Source organism: Tachypleus tridentatus, chromosome 10 (assembly GCF_004210375.1).
Source record: "Tachypleus tridentatus isolate NWPU-2018 chromosome 10, ASM421037v1, whole genome shotgun sequence".
In the NCBI taxonomy this organism is placed as follows: Eukaryota; Metazoa; Arthropoda; class Merostomata; order Xiphosura; family Limulidae; genus Tachypleus; species Tachypleus tridentatus.
The window spans coordinates 160,813,632-160,832,017 of NC_134834.1; the positions used below are offsets into that span (position 1 = coordinate 160,813,632).

Consider the following 18,386-nt stretch of genomic DNA (forward strand, 5'->3'; position numbering starts at 1 on the left):
ACCCATAACATTAGTTTTCCTGAGACTCGGAAATTGCTGTCCGCCACTCCATCTTGGACATATGCTGCTGCACTTTGTTCCACAACTACAGTGGGAGTGCAGACAGATCTCTCTGTACCTCCAAGAGAATTGTTTTCAAAAGAAATGAAAAGCCTTTTGACCTCTATGATTAAAAGGTTGATGAATCGACTTCTACACCCATGCCTGTTCCTCCCATACATTCCAACAAACCTCAAGATCCACATCCTTCGGTTTCAAATACAGGCATTTCTTCTGATACATCTTTTTCTCCAACTCCACGATGCAAAACAATAATTTGTTCGCGTTCTCAGTCACTGGAATCCCCTTCCAACAACAAAGACCTGCCCCATCGACCCAGGGCAGGATCCATGGAGGTTGATAGACCTCCTCCAAATAAGGACAGTAAGGAAAAAAGACGTGGTCGTAAACAGAAGGGTTCTCCAGCCACTTTGCATTCTCATCATTCAAAATGGCCACCTTGATACAATGGAACTGTCAAGGTTTACGTTCTAATCTGGATGATATCAAAACACTGATTGCTTCCTACCATCCTGTATGTCTTTTCTTACAAGAAACATTTCTAAAACCTGCTGATACAGTCACCATTCGGCAGTTTTCTCTGTACAGAAATGACAGGCTGTGTGATGGACAAGTACATGGAGGGGTGGCACTATTGGTTGATCAGCATGTGCCCACCCTGTCTTTGTCACTCAACACACCCTTGGAGGCCGTAGCCATCCGTGTTTTCTTGGGTCATACCATCATTGTTTGTTCTCTCTACCTGTCCCCTGGAGAGACATATGATCAATCAGACCTTGATGCTCTTGTTAAACAGTTGCCATCTCCATTTCTAATCCTTGGGGACTTTAATGGACATCATCCCCTCTGGGGAAGTGCTGTTATTGATAGGAGGGGTCGCTCTGTAGATGTATGCTCTCTGATCACAATCTTTCTCTTTTCAATACTGGTTCTTCCACTTATTTTCACGCACCTAGTCAGTCCTTTACCACTATTGATCTCTCGATTTGTTCCCCTTCATTATTTTCCCATTTTTCATGGAGGGTTGACAGTAATCCAGTAGGCAGTGATCATTTTCCTGTACTTTTGAGAGAGACTGGCCGTGGTCGATGCCACCCTACCTGCGTGCTCTGGTGGAAGCTGGATCAGGCAGACTGGTTTACTTTCACTGCTCTCACAGAACTTGATCCTGCCATCGTGACTGAGCCATCAATAGACAACTGTGTGGCAGTGGTAACTGACTGTATTATACAAGCAACTGCTCAGTGTATTCCTAAAACCTCGACACATTTTCCATGATATCCTCATCTGTAGTGGAATCCTGCTTGCCACTTGGCACGGAAGGCTAAAAAATGGGCCTGGGATACTTTCCATAGATATCCCACACTTTTGAACTGCATCACTTTCCAATGGGCCTGTGCACATGCTAGGTAGGTAAGACGTCAAAGCCAGAAGGAATCTTGGATTAAGTTCACAACTAGCATATCTTCTACCACCAGTTCCAAGGTCATATGGGACAGGATTCAAAGGTCAGTGGGCACTACAATTCTGTCAGGAGCATTGTCGATACTCTAGGTGAAAGCTTTTGCCGGGTATCTAGCACTTCAGTTTGTTCCTCCACCTTCTTGGCCATCAAGACTCGGGCAGAGCATTCACCTCTTTCCTTTCGAACTGACTGTCTTTTTGACTATAATTGTCCCTTTACATTGGTGGAACTGAAAATGGCCCTTCATTGGTCTGGCAGTACATCTGTTGGACCTGATGATGTACACTATGACATGCTGTGCTATCTCTCTCCTGCTTCTCTTGATATTTTTCTAATTGTTTTTAACCGGATCTGGCAGGAGAATGTTTTTCCTGATACCTGGCACCAGGCCATTACCTTACCTTTCTCTAAACCTGGAAAAGATAGCAAGATTCCTTCACACTACCGTCCAATTGCTTTGAAGAGCTGTCTCTGTAAGACCTTAGAGAGGATGGTTAATGCTGGTCTTTGATATTTGCAGGAATGAGCTTGCTAACACCACAGCTAAGTTTGTCTACTTTGGTGCTATCACTGTTGTGCTGTGTGTTTAATAGTTTGTATTGCAGAACCAGAAAAAAAAATTAAAAGTTTGTGAATCATTAACAATTTTATGTTATAATTACTAATGTATAATAATTTTTCTTATTGGTAATTCCTTAATTGCATCATATGAATTATTTACCTTAATCCTAAATCTTATGATGTTGTAAATTAAATGTTTGGCATAATTATTTTGAAAAATTAAATGTCATTACAGTTTTTGCTGATACTTTTAATTTTGAAATTATATTCTTATAGAAATAATCATGAATCTTGACAAGAATATAACAATTATCATCCAAATCTGTCCAAAAATCAATAAAGTTAACCAACTTTATAGTGTTTTCACCTTTTTCTCCAGTTTTTCTTTTTGAACATATCTTGTAAATACTATCTGAACAAAACAAATTATCAATACAGTTGCTGTTACTTAAACTTATAAAAGTGGTACTATTATAATCTTTATTTAAACCATAAGGATATAAGGTTTTATATTTAAGAATATAAACAAATTTTTGTAATTTGTTTATTTCTATATTAATGATTTCTAAAAATGTAATTCATTTATTGATGTGTGATATACATAATATTCATGTAGAACAAACTTCTAATCATATGCATATTTACATAAATCTCAAAGTGAAAATAATGTTGCAAATGCAGTTGAATTAGAACATTTCAAAATTTATACCTTTGTTTCAATTGCAATTACAAAGTTCTAAAGAATTGAATGAAAAGAATAAAAGATATGAGACATCACTTGCTATCACATTTTACAACAATTGTAGCCAGAATAAAAAATGAAAAACAAACTATAAAGAGGACAGTTTTATTATACAAATATAAATTTATCTACTGAACATGTTATTTTTCTTCTCACCTACAAAGTGCATTTCTGTTTGTTTTTTACAACTTTATTATGAATGTATGTCACTGAACTTAACATCAAAAAGAAGGTTTTATAATTAAAATTTTGATAGATTTATATTTTTTAATTTCAAAAGGAAATATTTAATACCTCAATCATTGCTTCTGTATCATGTGATGTATCTATGTACCAAATTACCATTTTAAATGCTTTTCTTCTACGACTTATCTTCCAAGTTTGGCTCAAATTGCTTGCACTGTAATTATTACTTAGCTATAATTTAAGTTTTTTTCCAATTTTATTTCTTTACTTAAATAGAACTAAATGTTTATGTTTTTAGACCATGATGTACAGTTTGCTGGAAACAGTACAATGGATCACACTGTGATTTATCATTTTGTTGTCCATGGGAGATTGACTAGTTATTTTCTGCCATATGAAACAGAAAACTTTTAATGAAATAATAAGGGTTTAACCTATGAATATAATTAATTTTTAAATTTACAGAAACTATAGAAAACAAAATAACTATGTTGTTCAGTGTTTCTCAGTCATTCAAAAAATGGGTAAGTTGTGCAGGGAAAGAAATCTACAAATAAATAAATATACACTAATGCCAAAAAAAACAAAAAAACTTTATATTTATTCAGAAGATCCCAGAGGTCATGCAAATGAAATATAAGCTTCAAAATGAAAGTATTTGTATTCATAAAATTCATCTTTCTTTCATATTTACTTGGTAATTTCTCAGATGAATTTTCAGTATAAATACTTTATTTAATATCTCTAATTTTTTTACAGTATAGTTTCACATTTACTAAAAGATTGCTAAATGATATGTAAAGTAAATTCAGAATTATAGTCCTTGTAAATTCTATAGTACAAGTTCAGTCCATTCGACTGGGTCCATGTTCAAAGGGTTAATGTCCGTTCGTACGTTTCAACTAACGTGAACTTCAGATATCTCATTAAGACACTTGTATGGTCAATTATTTTATTTGACACAAAGCTAAGTTAATTGTTTTGGATAATTCCTAAGTAATGATGTTTTTCAGAGAAATGTTTGTTTTCCCTTGATGTGGATGATAGTATTATTACAATTTTTCCTTGCAATTTTAATTAATATTGAAGTATTTTCATGAGTCCATCCTAATTCTGAGACTAGTAAGTTACTTAAATGGACAGATGGTATTCACTTTTTCAAAATTCTTTTTAAAATGAGTTGTGTTAAAAACATTGCTCTTCCAGAACATTTTTGTTAAGACCATTGCATCCATAAGTTAGGTGTAAACCTTGTGTGGAAATATAATACAAATATTGAAGATTTATCACCTATGTGACTTTTTGTCTTTTTTTTAATTAGTCTCCAAGTCTACTTTTTATTCTATTCTAAGTGGTAATGTTTTCTTAGCTTCACAGATTTCGATGATCATTTAAATTCTTTCACCAGGCCTTTGTTATTCAACTCTCCTTCACTGAATTTAAAAACATGGTGAGTATTTGATATGAGTAATGGAGATTATTCATTGTTATTTAAAACTTATAACTAGGATTAATAAATATTGAAACAAGAAAAATGACTATAATTATACTTGTAATACATTAGTATTAGGCATGTTATCTTTCTTAATGCTGCATTCTTTATCTCACTTTATCTAGGGATTTTAAGGAATTACACAAGTTTATAATATAGTTTGTAAAATGTAAATGTTAAAATATGTGTGTTGTATGCATGTGTAATGTGTAGTTAGTTAAGGGGTTTTGTGTTATTCACATTGAGTTCATTAAATACAGTATGTGTGTACTTCCATTAAGTTTAAGTGTATAGTATTTTGTACTTGCTTTAAATTTGAAAAAAATTGGCTGCAGTTGTACTATATTTAGGTAAAATATGCTATTATTTTGTACTTCAATTACCATATAATAGAAAGTATATTTTGTACTTAATTCTTTCAGTAAGTATATTAATTATGTACAAATATGCATTGTTTGGCTGACTTGTTTTCATTGACAATAAATATCTTAGTTTTGTCAGGTTTTGAATCTTCCCTAACAGTGTAAAAGAAAAATAATTACAAACCTTTTTAACTTCTAGCTCTGTAGGAATGCCCTTTATGGACACCACTCTATTTTTAATATCTTTATCTGGGAGCATAGTTCACTTCTACAGCTCGTTTATCCAAGAAAAGGTCTGTTTTTTGTTGTTGTTTTTTTTCTTTAGTAATTATTAAATTTAATTTGAAGTCTTAATACAGATATTATTTTTGTTCATTATTTCAAGAATATTTTGTAATTTATTACAAAATTGCACAAGCTGTGTGAAATAGTTTTCAATTATGTTGTTACTTAAAAAAATCAAAAGTTTCTGAAAAAAATGTTAGTTTAAAAAATGCTTGTACAGACATTAAAGTCATCCATATTCATGAAATATTAATTTGATATCTGTTGTATAATATTTTTAATCAATATGCAAAAATAATTCTACAACACTGGCAAACGTTTGATGAAAGTTAGCCATTTTTAACAACACAAAAATATTGTTTTAAACCCGTAATATTTAATATTTGATTTGAGTTGATCAAATTGAGCAGTGCAGAATTTCTTTATCTTAACTATCTTGTGTTTGAACAATAAAATTGTGTTGAATATATAATGATTACTAGATAGCTTTAATAGCATAAAATTTGGTAATCCAAAAATATTTATTGTCACTATCTGATATCTGTAACACAAGCACAGCTACTTTAAGGTTTTTACACCTAGTGCATTCTTTGTAGTTTGGGTAGTGTAAGCACAATTATAATCTAAAATCATCAAGTGCATGCTTTTTTGTAACCAAACTCTGTCATTCAAAGACATCTATTATCTGTCAACTTTGCCAGGCTAGCCATTTGGTTCAGTTCAGGTTTCATTTTTGTCAGATATGAAACTGTTAAGTGTAGATATTATTAATTTATTTATTTTGTGAGTGACTATTTCATGAGTGGTTAGTTTTTTAATATCAACAAAGTTATAAACTATTATTTTAAAGGTGATAGTTGTGACAAGTTTGGTCACGTAACTCTGTAAGAATTGTATGTTGTGCTTATAATTCAGTGATGTGAAGGCTATTGAATGTTGCAAGCAATCCATTGATGTTGAAGATATAGTGATTTTGGAAGACTGAAGTGATACATATAAATAATGACAAATAGATAGGGAAAAAAGAGAATAAAGTAGTTCAGTCAGAGAAAAGTTGAATGCAAAGTTAATCATCATAGGAACAAAAGGCCTAACAGCTGATAGGTTAAAATGAGATTAACAATTTTATAAGAGATAAGGAGAACAAGTTGTTTTGTCAAAGTGTGTTCTAAGATAACTGAACCAGTCTGAGTGTACTTTGACAAAAGGTGGACAGTCCAAATGTGAACTATACATGGATAGTCTGGCAATAGAAAAGAAAAATAAATTCACCTTGTCAACTGAATTATAAAGCAATTGAATAGATCTAAGTGGACTTTTGAAAAGAAGAAGAGAATCATACAGTGTTTAAGATATAACTATGACTTCCATATTGTAGGTACTTTTTGTACATATATAAACCTTTTTGTGTGTGTGTGAAGTATTTTGAAAACAAATGGAAAGCACCTCTTCATTTTTAAAATTTATTACAACAAGTCCTAAATGAGAATCCGTAGCCCAACACACCCATATGTGTGTTTATTTAATATATGTGTGTGTTTTCTGACAGTATTTTGAAAACAAATGGTAGTTTGGACTAACTGTTTTTTAGTTGAAATATAAAATTTAGTTTTTCAATCATCTAAAGCTTAAAACAAGTATTAATTTGTATTTTTTAAAGAAAAAAGATAATCTTTATTTCAGTGTCATTGTACAAATGTTCATTATTATTTTTTCATACTTTAGGAGGTGTTACTTATTTTAACACTAGATGGTCCTCGTGTAGCTTTGCGCAAAATTCAAAAACAAACAAACAATTATTTTATCATTATACAAGTAGTTTTATAGTGTGTAGAAAATTTCAATTTTAGTTAATTTTTATTTTACCATAATTAATTGCAGTGTATGTAACCAATACAGCCAAATACATGCAAAGACTACAGTCTTTATTATGGATAAATCAATACAATTCTAAGTATTATTCTCAATCTAATTTTCTGCAGTTTTTAATTTATATTAATCTTGCTTTTGTGTTTTACAGGTAACAAACCTCTGTAGAAATGACTCATTTTCCAGGTTTATTTTAGCCAGGGAGGAATGCCCAGCAAAAAATAAATTATTTGTTCCCACATCAGTTGGTGCTTTTAAGTATCAAGTGAGGATCTATTTGTTTGTGTAGCTCTGAAATATCTTTGTGTAATCAACTTTATGAGCTGAGGAGGAATACTTTTATAAAATAATTAGAATACAAAATTATATATGATCTAATACATTTTAATAATAATTGTATCTGGAGTGTTGGTACTTTGCCTAGTTTGAATATCTTGGTCATTTTCTGAGTTAGACTACTAAACTGTTTTATGCATAAGAAAGTGAACAAAGAAAAACTACAGGTAAAATTTCAATGTAACTTCCAAAGATTTACCAAAAGAAAGTGACAATGGTACCAGCACATTTATTTTAATTCCATTTTTTTAAGTGTCTGTTACTGATACTAAATCATCTTGTATGTAAGTAAATGGAGAATAAAATGCATACAATATTTTCATGGAACTTCCATCAGTTTGCAAAAATAAAGTGATAATGACACCAGCACACTTTTTTTTTACTCATATTTTTAATGTCTGTTTAATTATTCCATGTCTATTGAGCTTGTGTGTGTTCTGAATTTCAACATTTAGAATATTTTTTAAATAAAGGAATATGTTAATTACTTATATTAAAATTGTATACATTAATGCACATGGAGCTCCTAAGTTTATAGGCTAAGGCCATTTGTAAAAGTCCTAGTGCCATTTAACAATAGTCATTTGTTTTTCGTACACTGCATCGTCCACATAACTCCTTTATATAAATTGTTATGTGAATACTGAAACAATTGAGTACCTAAATCAAATGTATATATATTTAAAGATTATAACATGTTTTTCTCAGCTTTCACAGTACTGTATGTGAGAACTTTAATCATCATACTAGTGCTTAAAGATTATGATGGGATTTTATTTGGCCAGTATAATACTATATGTGAAGAAGAAGAAAGTTAAATGTTATTGTAGGCATGTGTGAGAATAGTTTTAATTTGTATTGAAAATTTGTGACAGTTTTTGAACTACTAGCAAGTGTTATCTGAACTTTTCTATAAGAGTATGAAAAATCTGATTAAAAAAAGAAATTGGGTGATATCACTTTTCGTTTTGTTTATACCAAATGAGATTAAGAATCAATTCTCTTGTAATTTTTGTGCTTATAAGATAAGTGCACAAAAATTCACTCTTTGAATGTTTTGTTAACCACAAAATGTATAGTAGTGTCAATTTTATAGATTGCTGATTGTAAAGTTTTCAAATTGGAATTTATTGATAGTTTGTGTATGTAGAAGTGTTATTGATCAAATTCTATTAATAATGCCATTTTATCTAACCATAAAACTATCTAAAGTCATCTTTAAATTATTTAGTTTATTAACTGCTGAGATTTATTTTAGTGGAAAATAACTACTTAATATAATATTAAAACTTCCAATTTTCTTCCACAGCTGACAGAAATGTACTCATTTAGAACTGTTCTCCATCTAGAACTTTTAACAGATGAAGCTGAATCATCTAAATATGTTTGGGTAAAAATAAATTTTCACATATCAATCTTTTACTACTTAAGAAAGATTTGTAACATAATTTTTATTGACTGAGTGGCAAATTTATAAAAAATTATCTTTTTTACACTTACAAGGAAAAGTGGTAACATATGCAAAGACCCTTAGTGTAGGTAATCTGATAAATACTGAATTGAGACCAGGGATGGAATTTTGCTAGTACTTTCTGGTAGTGAGTATCAGAACTTGTTTAAAAACTAAAGTAGTACTAGTACTAAGACTTATTGGAGCTGCTTTTTCAGATGCACATGTATTTCATTGTTTCATCAGAGCATTTATTGACCTTTTTTTGTTTACACATAAATTCTTTCTTTTTTCAAAATCAGGTGCATTTCACCCAGCTGAGAACTTCTTATATAATTTCACTGTGATTGAGACCCTAACTTCATTTTATTGTTTCTGTTATTTTTATACTCTAAGTATATTCTAGCAGTGGTTTTCAACCTGTGGTAAAATTAAATAGGCATGTTTCAATAGCCAGTAGTAGTGTTTGTTCTTGAATTATTTCTTTTGATTTACATTTTTATTAACTTAAGCCAATAATTTTCTAAAAAATTATATATTTTGTGGGTATGCTGCTATCTCAAAAGTCTGAGTGTATGTGACATAAAAAAGGTGGGAACCTTTGTCTTAAAGAATAGAACTGCCTTATTAAAGTTGAAAGGATAAGTATAAGGTCTTACCCTTTCTCTAACTGATATTTTGTAATATATCCTAGAAATAAGATTGAAAAATGGTGCAAAGAAAGTTTTGAAAAAAGTTTTGAATTTAAAATTAATTCTTAGACTTTTAAGCCAAGCATTTGGAACTAGTATCAATAAACTTAATAAGACTGTGCCACTTTTGTGAAACTTTCCTTTGCCTGTATCTTAAATTTCTAAGCCAACTTTATATGAAGCAAAACCTAAACATTAGAAACAAAAACCTGATCACTCACTTTTGTAAATTTTGAATCAATAAAAGATCAATTGATTTCAACTCAATTTGGTACAACAATAAAGGAAGTTATTAAAAACTCAGTGCTTGGTAACTTAAGAATCCTTGTATAAGTAATTATAAACTTGTTACTTATATTAAGTTTCTTATTAATTAGGGACATAAAAATTTGATAAATAGTTTGACCAATAATTTTTGCCATGGAGCAGTGTTTCTTAACCTTTTTGGGGTCACACATTCCTTCAAAAATATAAATGAAAAGCTACAGACCACCTCCTCAGAAAAATACGCATACATGTAAAATAATTGGAGAAAATATTTGTTTTTTGCTCCTGATTATTAGACCACTGGTTAAGAACCCTCACTATATAGCATCTCTAAATTCACCTAAATTGGTAACTTTAAAAGCCCTTATCCCGACCCTCTTGTAGCATTTTGGTTAAGTGTTGTGATTTTTAAGTGTAGATGATATGTAAAATTGACTTCTTATGGGAGGATTATATTATGAAATTTTTGTACCTGAAGTTCTTTTAACTTACAACAGTAAACATTTACAAATTAAACTGTTAGTATCCGAAAAAAAAGGAAGACATGATGTTGTGATTTGTAAGTGCAGATGATATGTGAAATTGACTTCTTATAGGAGGATTATATTATGAAATTTTTTGACCTGAAGTTCTTTTAATTTACAACAGTAAACATTTACAAATTAAACTGTTAGTATCCGAAAGAAAAGGAAGACATGATTCCACAAGGAAAAGAATGGTCTTCTATGCTCATTCACATTCACACATCTGATGCAGTGAAAGAAGTTGTATAGCTTGTTACTGACAGTAACTCAAGAATACAGTGTTCAATTTTAGCTAAATTGAAGCCTCCCTTCCAATGGTAAACAAGATAATTTAATAGATGTAGATATACACAAGTGAAACAAGAGCAACATCCCAAAGCACAACCAACTGTGAGACCATCTGTCAAAAGCTGTACAAGTAGTATTTAGCATGAGGCATGTGGAAGTCTTTATCACATTGAATGAAACTACATCTACTTAAGCAACTATGACAAAGTGCAGTATTTCTTAGTTTCCAACTAGTGATATGTCATTTACAAAATGGTATAAAGCATGTCACTAAAGTATTCCAAGAGATTCATGGCAGTTACAGATACAGCTGTAACAGTAAGTTAAACATCTGGAGAGTTATGAAAAATATGAAAGTGAATTATATGTACTATAAATAAAATACACTGACTTCACCAAGCTATGAGGAAATGTCTTGAAGCAGATGTCAAACTTAGAGGTCCAGTTAGAAAAAGTATCCAATCATACATTTTGGTTATTTTCTTGCAGTGTTTGTGTTTTTATGAACATTTCCCATGCATTTATTTGCCTTTGGGTTGATGAAATGAGCCTTTGATGTTGTTGTTCATTCTTGGGTGATGGTCTTAGAATTTGGACAACTTTGATCTCATTGTTTAGTGTAAAAGCTTTTTTCAGTGGAAATTTCACTGAAGAACATGAAACATCATGTATTGTGGGCACCCGTTTGTATACATTCTTAAAATACTCACTTAGTAAAACATCACACCTACTTAAACATGCCACTTAATATTCTCACCATTTCAGCCATAGAGACATTAAAATTTGATGGTAACTCACATTACTTTTTTAATTGAAGAATAACCCAAGGGTTGGTGGTTGGTGCAGCGGCCAGTTGCTTTCCCTCTGGTCTAAAGTTAGAAATTAGGAAAGGTAGCAGATAGCCTTATTAGTTTCATCATAAGCAGTAAAAACTAACATACCTTTTCAAAATTTTAACTTTTGAAAAAGGTATCTACTTTTGATACACTTGGAATGTTTTTGAAGCATATACTCTTTAAAACAAGAAATGCAAAAGGGATATTTTTGTTATTTTAAAGAGAAATATATGTAATAACGTTACAAGCTCAGAGTATGTGATGTTACACGTGTTAAGGCACTGATTATCAGACCAAAATGACAATAAAAGTTGTGCACTTTGAAAACAGAGGAAAACATAGGATTTTTTGCCAAAACGCATGCATGTCCAATAAATTTGTTTGAGAGATCTGCATGTTCTGCAAGTGCAACATGTGCAAAATCCCTATAAAAGTGACGGGTTCTTGGTTTCCATAGCTCAGTGTTAAGCCACCGATACGCAATACAGTTACGCCAAGACTGACTGAAGCACAACGCAACAACACCATTAGTCGCTTGGAAGCAGGCGAATCTCGATCAGATGTTGCCAGAGCTGTGAATGTCCACCGAAGCACCATCACAAGGCTATGGAATCGTCACCAACAACATGGATCAACTCGTGACCGTCCACGATCTGGCAGACCTCGTGTGACCACGCTTGCAAAGATCGCAACATTCGGTTACATCACCTTCGGGATAGGACCACCACTGCGACGTCTACTGCCTCAACCATACCAGGACTGCATAGGATTTCCGATCAGACCATACGCAACCGTCTACGGGATCCTTAGGCCCCATGTGCAACCCATCATGGTGAATGTCAAAGACGTTTTTCAACGCCCGTCCTCACACAGCTCGACTTACCACTGTCTTCTTAAAACACCACAACATCAACGTTCTTCCCTGGCCCTCCAGATCACCAGATTTAAACCCCATCGAACATCTTTGGGACGAGTTGGACCAACGTCTGCGACGGTGACAACCTCAACCGCAGACTCTACCTCAGCTTGCAGCAGCTTTGCAGGCTGAGTGGACAGTCATTCCACAGGATGTGATTCGTCATCTCATCGCTTCCATGGGCAGGAGATGCCAAGCAGTTATTGATGCTCATGAGGGGCATACTCGTTATTGACGTTGAGTGACGTTAAACTTCACCTAGTGAGCGTGGACTTTGCCTTTGCAGACTTTGGACATTCAGCAGTGAATGTGCAAAGTTTCACACATGTCATACAGAACTACCCGGAATAAACTTGTTAACAATTTGTATCATATTTTGCCTTTTGCGTTTCTCTTTTTGAAGAGTATATTTGTGGCTAAAAATGGTTGCTCCTGGTGTAAATTTGGACAATATTTCTGTTTCTAATCATTTTATTGGCTGATAAAGATTAAAGCATAAACAACTAACAAACTCACTTGGGGATAAACTTGTATTTTGTGCACAATGTAGGTACTAAAATTATTTGACTGCTGAAATGCAAATTTTCCAAATAAAATTGGATAGAGGTGGAATGAAATCTTTGACGTTCTGCATACAAAATGTGCTGTATCATGTAAGCCAAAGCCCAAACATTTTTCTTCACACATGAAGCATTATTAAGTAGAGTACTATATATGTGAAAAGGTTGTGTGTTATTAATAGATAAATCTTTTGGATAATTTTGTATTGTAGTCTGGCATGAATGAAACAGAAGCCTATTAAATAAGAAGAATATGAAGCTGTTGTATTTAAAGTAAGTAACTTTAGAAACATGGAATGAAAAGTAAAATATCTCCTCACACAGCTTTTGTTGTTGTTATCATATTCACCTTGTTTTTGTGGATAATTGTAATCTTTTCCTTGGATCTTGACTTTTATTCTTGATTGGATTATTGATAGAATAACATTATAGTGAATTTTTAAAATTATGATATCAAGAAGAGTAAAAATCTGTCTTCCTTTGTCACTACAGTACTTTTTTCCCATTTAGAATGTTAACAACTTGTTTTTACTCTTCCCTGAAGTAGAAGTAAAGCATTAGGTCCATTACTGTTAATAATGGAAATATTTATTTTATTACTGAGTTAAGTTATTCTTCACATACAAAAAATATTGTCTTTTTTTATTATTTTTAGATGCTACTGGTGAAACAGTTAGAAACCTGTAACAGTTATAAGATAATGAATGTTTAAAGTTACGGTAGTGAGAAGGGTAAAATTCCACTATGATCGTGCATTTGTTTTTGTACATTTCTTATGTGTGTGCATGTGTATAATGTCTAAATTACATTTGTATAACATCTGAAACTTGTAATTATTTTCTTTTGTGCTATAGAACTATGCTAGCTGTATTAGTATTGAAAATGGCAGTCATTCATAAGGCTAGTTGCTGTAGGTTATATTGTTGATAAGCTTGTACTGTATATACACAGAGTATTTAAACTTTAAGCCTAAATTGTTAGTTTTGTGGCACATGTTGAAATTTATATTGAGATGTAATGGTACTGCATTATTTATAAGCCACTGAAAGGTAAAAAGTTAACTTAATGTGTTTCCTCGTGTGTTTGAATGTGTTACTGACATAATTATTTTTAAAGCCAGTATTTTATAAGTCACAGTTTTGCACTCTTATAAAACAATGTACATTAAACTTCCTTCATATTTTCTCTTCTATAAGCATAAAAGTATCACTGTATACACTGTACAATCAACCAATAGAAATATAGGGTTTCCATGTGAGTTAACGTGTACACACACATTCACTGACTGACTGATATGCTCTATTCTTTTGATAGTTATTATTGTTTTATATAAAATCTTACATGGTTTGGTCTACATAGCAGGTCTAGATTAGGTTACACTACTGACCACTGATGTGAAAACAATTGGTCTTCAAGTTTTATAGCTCTGTCATATAAATGCAAGTTGCATGCAGATACAAATATAATAATACCTTTTATATGCTTATGTTAAATACACCAAATTAGGTTACATCATAAAATGTTTATAAAGTTATACATATGAAAGCTAACTTTACTTCTGACCTCATATTTTGTGTGTGGAAATTCTTTGTTATTGTCACTTTAAAATAAGAAAACCTTAATGTGTATAGCCTACTAAAACTTGTGTACAATATTAGTTTTAACTAATCAAGTTTTTAACCAAGATTTGTATGCATATGTAGATTTGTTCATTAATTTATTTATCTTTGTACCTTGATTAAGTATATGATGTAATTTGTTTGTCTAGAAATGTTCTCCATATGAAACTAAACCAATGATGCAAGCATATTTTGTAAGTAGAATAGAGAGCAACCATATTTTATGTACACAGTTGAATGCAAATAATAACAAGCAAGAAGATGTAATTACACCAATGGAAATTGGTTCAGGTTTGTGAAATTCTACTTTTATCCATTGTTTAGTGTGTGTGTATTTGTGTGCCTGTGTTATTGTACAAGTCTAGATAACATTATGATTTTAGATAAGCTGTAAATGGTCGTACTTGTGTGATACCTCATAAGGTAGGTAGACATGAGAATTAAAATATGTTTTATAAAATAATTTTTGCTCTTCTCTACTTTGATTTGTGTCTATTAAAGATTAAGTGAATGCTTATGTCGATTAGATCACAAATTAATACTTTTTCAGTTTCATTATAGGTTTACTCAGTTTTTATTTGTGCGTGTGCCTTTCAGTTAGAAACAGGATAATACAAAATTTCTATTTTGAATTGCTTTTAATAGAAACAAACAAAACATCGTACAAAAAGTACAAGTGTTTTACTGAACAAGGTCTAACATATTTAAAATTTATTAGGAATAATTCTAATTACCCAAGAGATTTGAGTAACTTTGTATGTAACTGTGGTATATTCAAGTTAAACAAAGTTAATATTAGGGCAATGGGATGGTTTCACCCATTAAATATAACAAGATGATCAACAAGGTATTCATTAAGAATTAATACTAAACTTTTAAATAACCAATTCATGAGAACAAAATAAAATATAATGTCAAATACAAGCTTATTAATCCACAAACACATTGTGTGCACTTGCTTTACAAACATAGGATGGTATCTTCTTCTTAATCAGGTAACTTTCATTCAAACTGATCAACCTGAGATCGTCTACCATACTGTTTAAATCCAATATTCCTTACATCACAGGTAATATGAGATTTAATCAGAAGGACTAGTGGTAAATGTGACTGGTCATTCTCATTTAAGGTTAGGAGAGGCCTTAAAAATTGAGTGTCACCTGAACTATCCTTAAAGGCCTCTGCTGTCTACATTCTTGCACAATGCAGGAAGAATAGTTGTGGCATCAATAGAATGAAAGAAGTGGAGAATGGGAGGGAAAATATAGTATTATAATGTTATGTACAATAAAATATTATGCAGCTAAGCCTTAGAAATACAACAGCATTACATATGTTCCTTTCTTTGGATGATTATATTAATGTTAAAATAATTATAATATATGATCCTGTAGGTGCTCTTTTTCTATTGTTCTCATCTGAATCAAAATTCTCAAACACTTGTACATTTCAAAAATAATTATTAGTATATTTATTCATTAAATGCTGTCGCCCAGCGTTTTTGGAATAGAATTAGTTGTAAAAAATGAATGTATATTGTCAGAATATCATTAAAATTATACTAATATTGAATATTTTAATTTTATTTCAATCTAATCTGTTGTTAACCTGGGTTATTTAGTGTTCTGACCTAACAAATAGTAGTATAGTTTTTGCATTCGGTAAACTGCAACAGAGCACAGTTGCCACAAATGTAACATCATTCAAACAATATTGTAATATTGAATCATGACATAATATTATTCATAATAGAGTAAGTCTCAAATTAAGTTTGTTCATTTTTATTTACAACATATGGAATGTTTGTATTTGATTTTTAAAATTTATATTACATGTAAAAATTCTGTTTAGTTTCTTTTAACACTACATTACTATATTCATTACAGGATTTAACATTGGTGAGATTTCTTGCTCTGGATTAAGAGTCCTGAACTCTTATGGGTTTGAAATGAAGCTTATTTGTGATCAAAAATTATATTTAGGGTAAGTACTAAATACATTACTTTGTTTCTAATTAAAATTTTTAAGAGAACTTAATTTTGGATAATACTTATAAACAAAATTCATATTTTTTTTTTCTATCATTAATTGAAACTTATTTTCTAACTGATTATGTTTAAATTAAAACTTTTGCGTTTGTTTTCAAAATCGATGGGAAATTAGATCCAAAATGTTTCTGCACTTTTGTATTTTAAGTTTAATTGTGTCTGTAGTTACACAACTTTCATTAAAGCACATTTCATGTTACATTCCATAACATGTAAATGTTTTAAACATATCTTTTATTGGTTAAAGAAAATATGTATTTTCAATATTATATGTTTGAAATGATAGAGTAACAGCTTAGACTTTAAATATTGTATCTAAACAAGTTTAACTAAAAAGACTTATTAAATTATTAATTTCTGACAGATACTATAAGAAACTGATTTGTTGCTTAATTAAACAGATCATTCTGAGTAATTTGTTTCTTTGTAGTTTTATATCAGACTTTTCCTTGTCCCAAGTGGTAAGAACACTTAATATTCATACCAGCCTTGGCATTGGAGGATTAGTGTTACAGTATACACTTGGTGCCACCTTACCTCATAGTGGTCATTCCTTGCCGAGGCCAACATGGGAGTTACTTCTTTACTATCTTTTTTTGTCTGTTACATGGCTGGTATTAACTGTCCTGATGGCTATTGCTTATTTTGAAGGAGAAAATCTGATGAAAGCCTTTTCAGTTATCATCACTGCATTGGCAATTGAAAAAGACAGCAACTCAAAAAAATTTGCTATAACTTTTTTTTTGAACCATGTGGGCAGTGCATTAGGTTATAAACCAAAGTAAGTTGATGTATTGATATTAATTTTAGTTTATATATTTTAATAGTTTAATTGTTCTATACTTCAATTCTGATTAGATTTTATCTTGCAGTAATTTTCGATCCATTATTGACTGCTTCATGATGCAAAGTTTAAAAAGTATTCTTTTTTTTTCATGTGTTTTGTACATAATAAATATTTTTATTTTTGGATCAAAATTCATGTAAATTGATTTCTTGGATAGTTCCTTATATAATACTTAATTAAATATATTTTATTTGTGCAAATATTAACTTGGTAATTATGCTTGATAAACATTATTTATACCAATATATTTTATGGTATTGATTTTATACTTTGCTACCTAGCTTGAGAAATAAATACTTTAGTATTTTAATATACAGTTTCTTACTTCTTTATCAGCAAAACAGAGGTCATTGACTCACCATCCCACTTCATTTTAGAAGGAAATGGAAGATATGAAAATTCATTTAAGAATAATAGTAGATTAGAAACATGGTCTAATTGCACATTACATCATTCATATCCAAAAAGAAATAGAAAATGCAATTTTTCTACAGAAAGAGAGTTATGTAAAGTTACATCTGCAGTTAAGTATGAGAATGAGGGAAATCATTTCAAACAAAGATCACCTCAACATAAGCAAAGAATGGAAGAAACCTTTAAAGAGAACGGTGGGGTATTGAAAACTAATAAAAAGACAAGGATTCAAGTGAGATGTTCAGATAATCTGATTAAACATTATTCATCATGTAAACCTGAAGAGAAAGTTGGCACAACTCAAACTACCAAAGGAATCAATCTAGAAAGAAGTACCCAGAAGACCCAGATAGACAGTGATTTTAGATATTATGAGAACAAGTTAAATTGTAAATTTGTAAATGTTCACAGCAACAGTATATTAAGACAGAATAGTTGTATGAAGAATAGTCATGAAAAGTCAAACTCAAAATTAAAAAATAAAACAAACATCTTGTGTGTGGAAAATGAATTGTCCTCAACATCTACAAAGTTAGAGATTAGTGAAAAGGTGAGAATTGGGCTGAT

General features: G+C 31.0%; 1 protein-coding gene across 12 annotated transcripts in view; it reads left to right on the forward strand.

Annotated features, from left to right (window-relative positions):
* The window catches only part of LOC143230780 (uncharacterized), a 62,204-nt gene that overhangs the window by 30,908 nt on the left and 12,910 nt on the right, over positions 1 to 18,386 (forward strand). For 8 of the 12 annotated variants that reach the window (XM_076464906.1, XM_076464907.1, XM_076464909.1 and 5 more), the window contains 8 exons: positions 4,384 to 4,464; positions 5,068 to 5,161; positions 7,174 to 7,287; positions 8,668 to 8,748; positions 14,660 to 14,801; positions 16,397 to 16,493; positions 16,989 to 17,339; positions 17,742 to 18,369. In XM_076464906.1, the coding sequence (XP_076321021.1) occupies positions 4,384 to 4,464; positions 5,068 to 5,161; positions 7,174 to 7,287; positions 8,668 to 8,748; positions 14,660 to 14,801; positions 16,397 to 16,493; positions 16,989 to 17,339; positions 17,742 to 18,369 (1,588 nt within the window). The remainder of the gene's footprint in view (positions 1 to 4,383; positions 4,465 to 5,067; positions 5,162 to 7,173; positions 7,288 to 8,667; positions 8,749 to 14,659; positions 14,802 to 16,396; positions 16,494 to 16,988; positions 17,340 to 17,741; positions 18,370 to 18,386) is intronic. The other 4 variants (XM_076464908.1, XM_076464915.1, XM_076464914.1 and 1 more) reach the window with 2 other exon arrangements.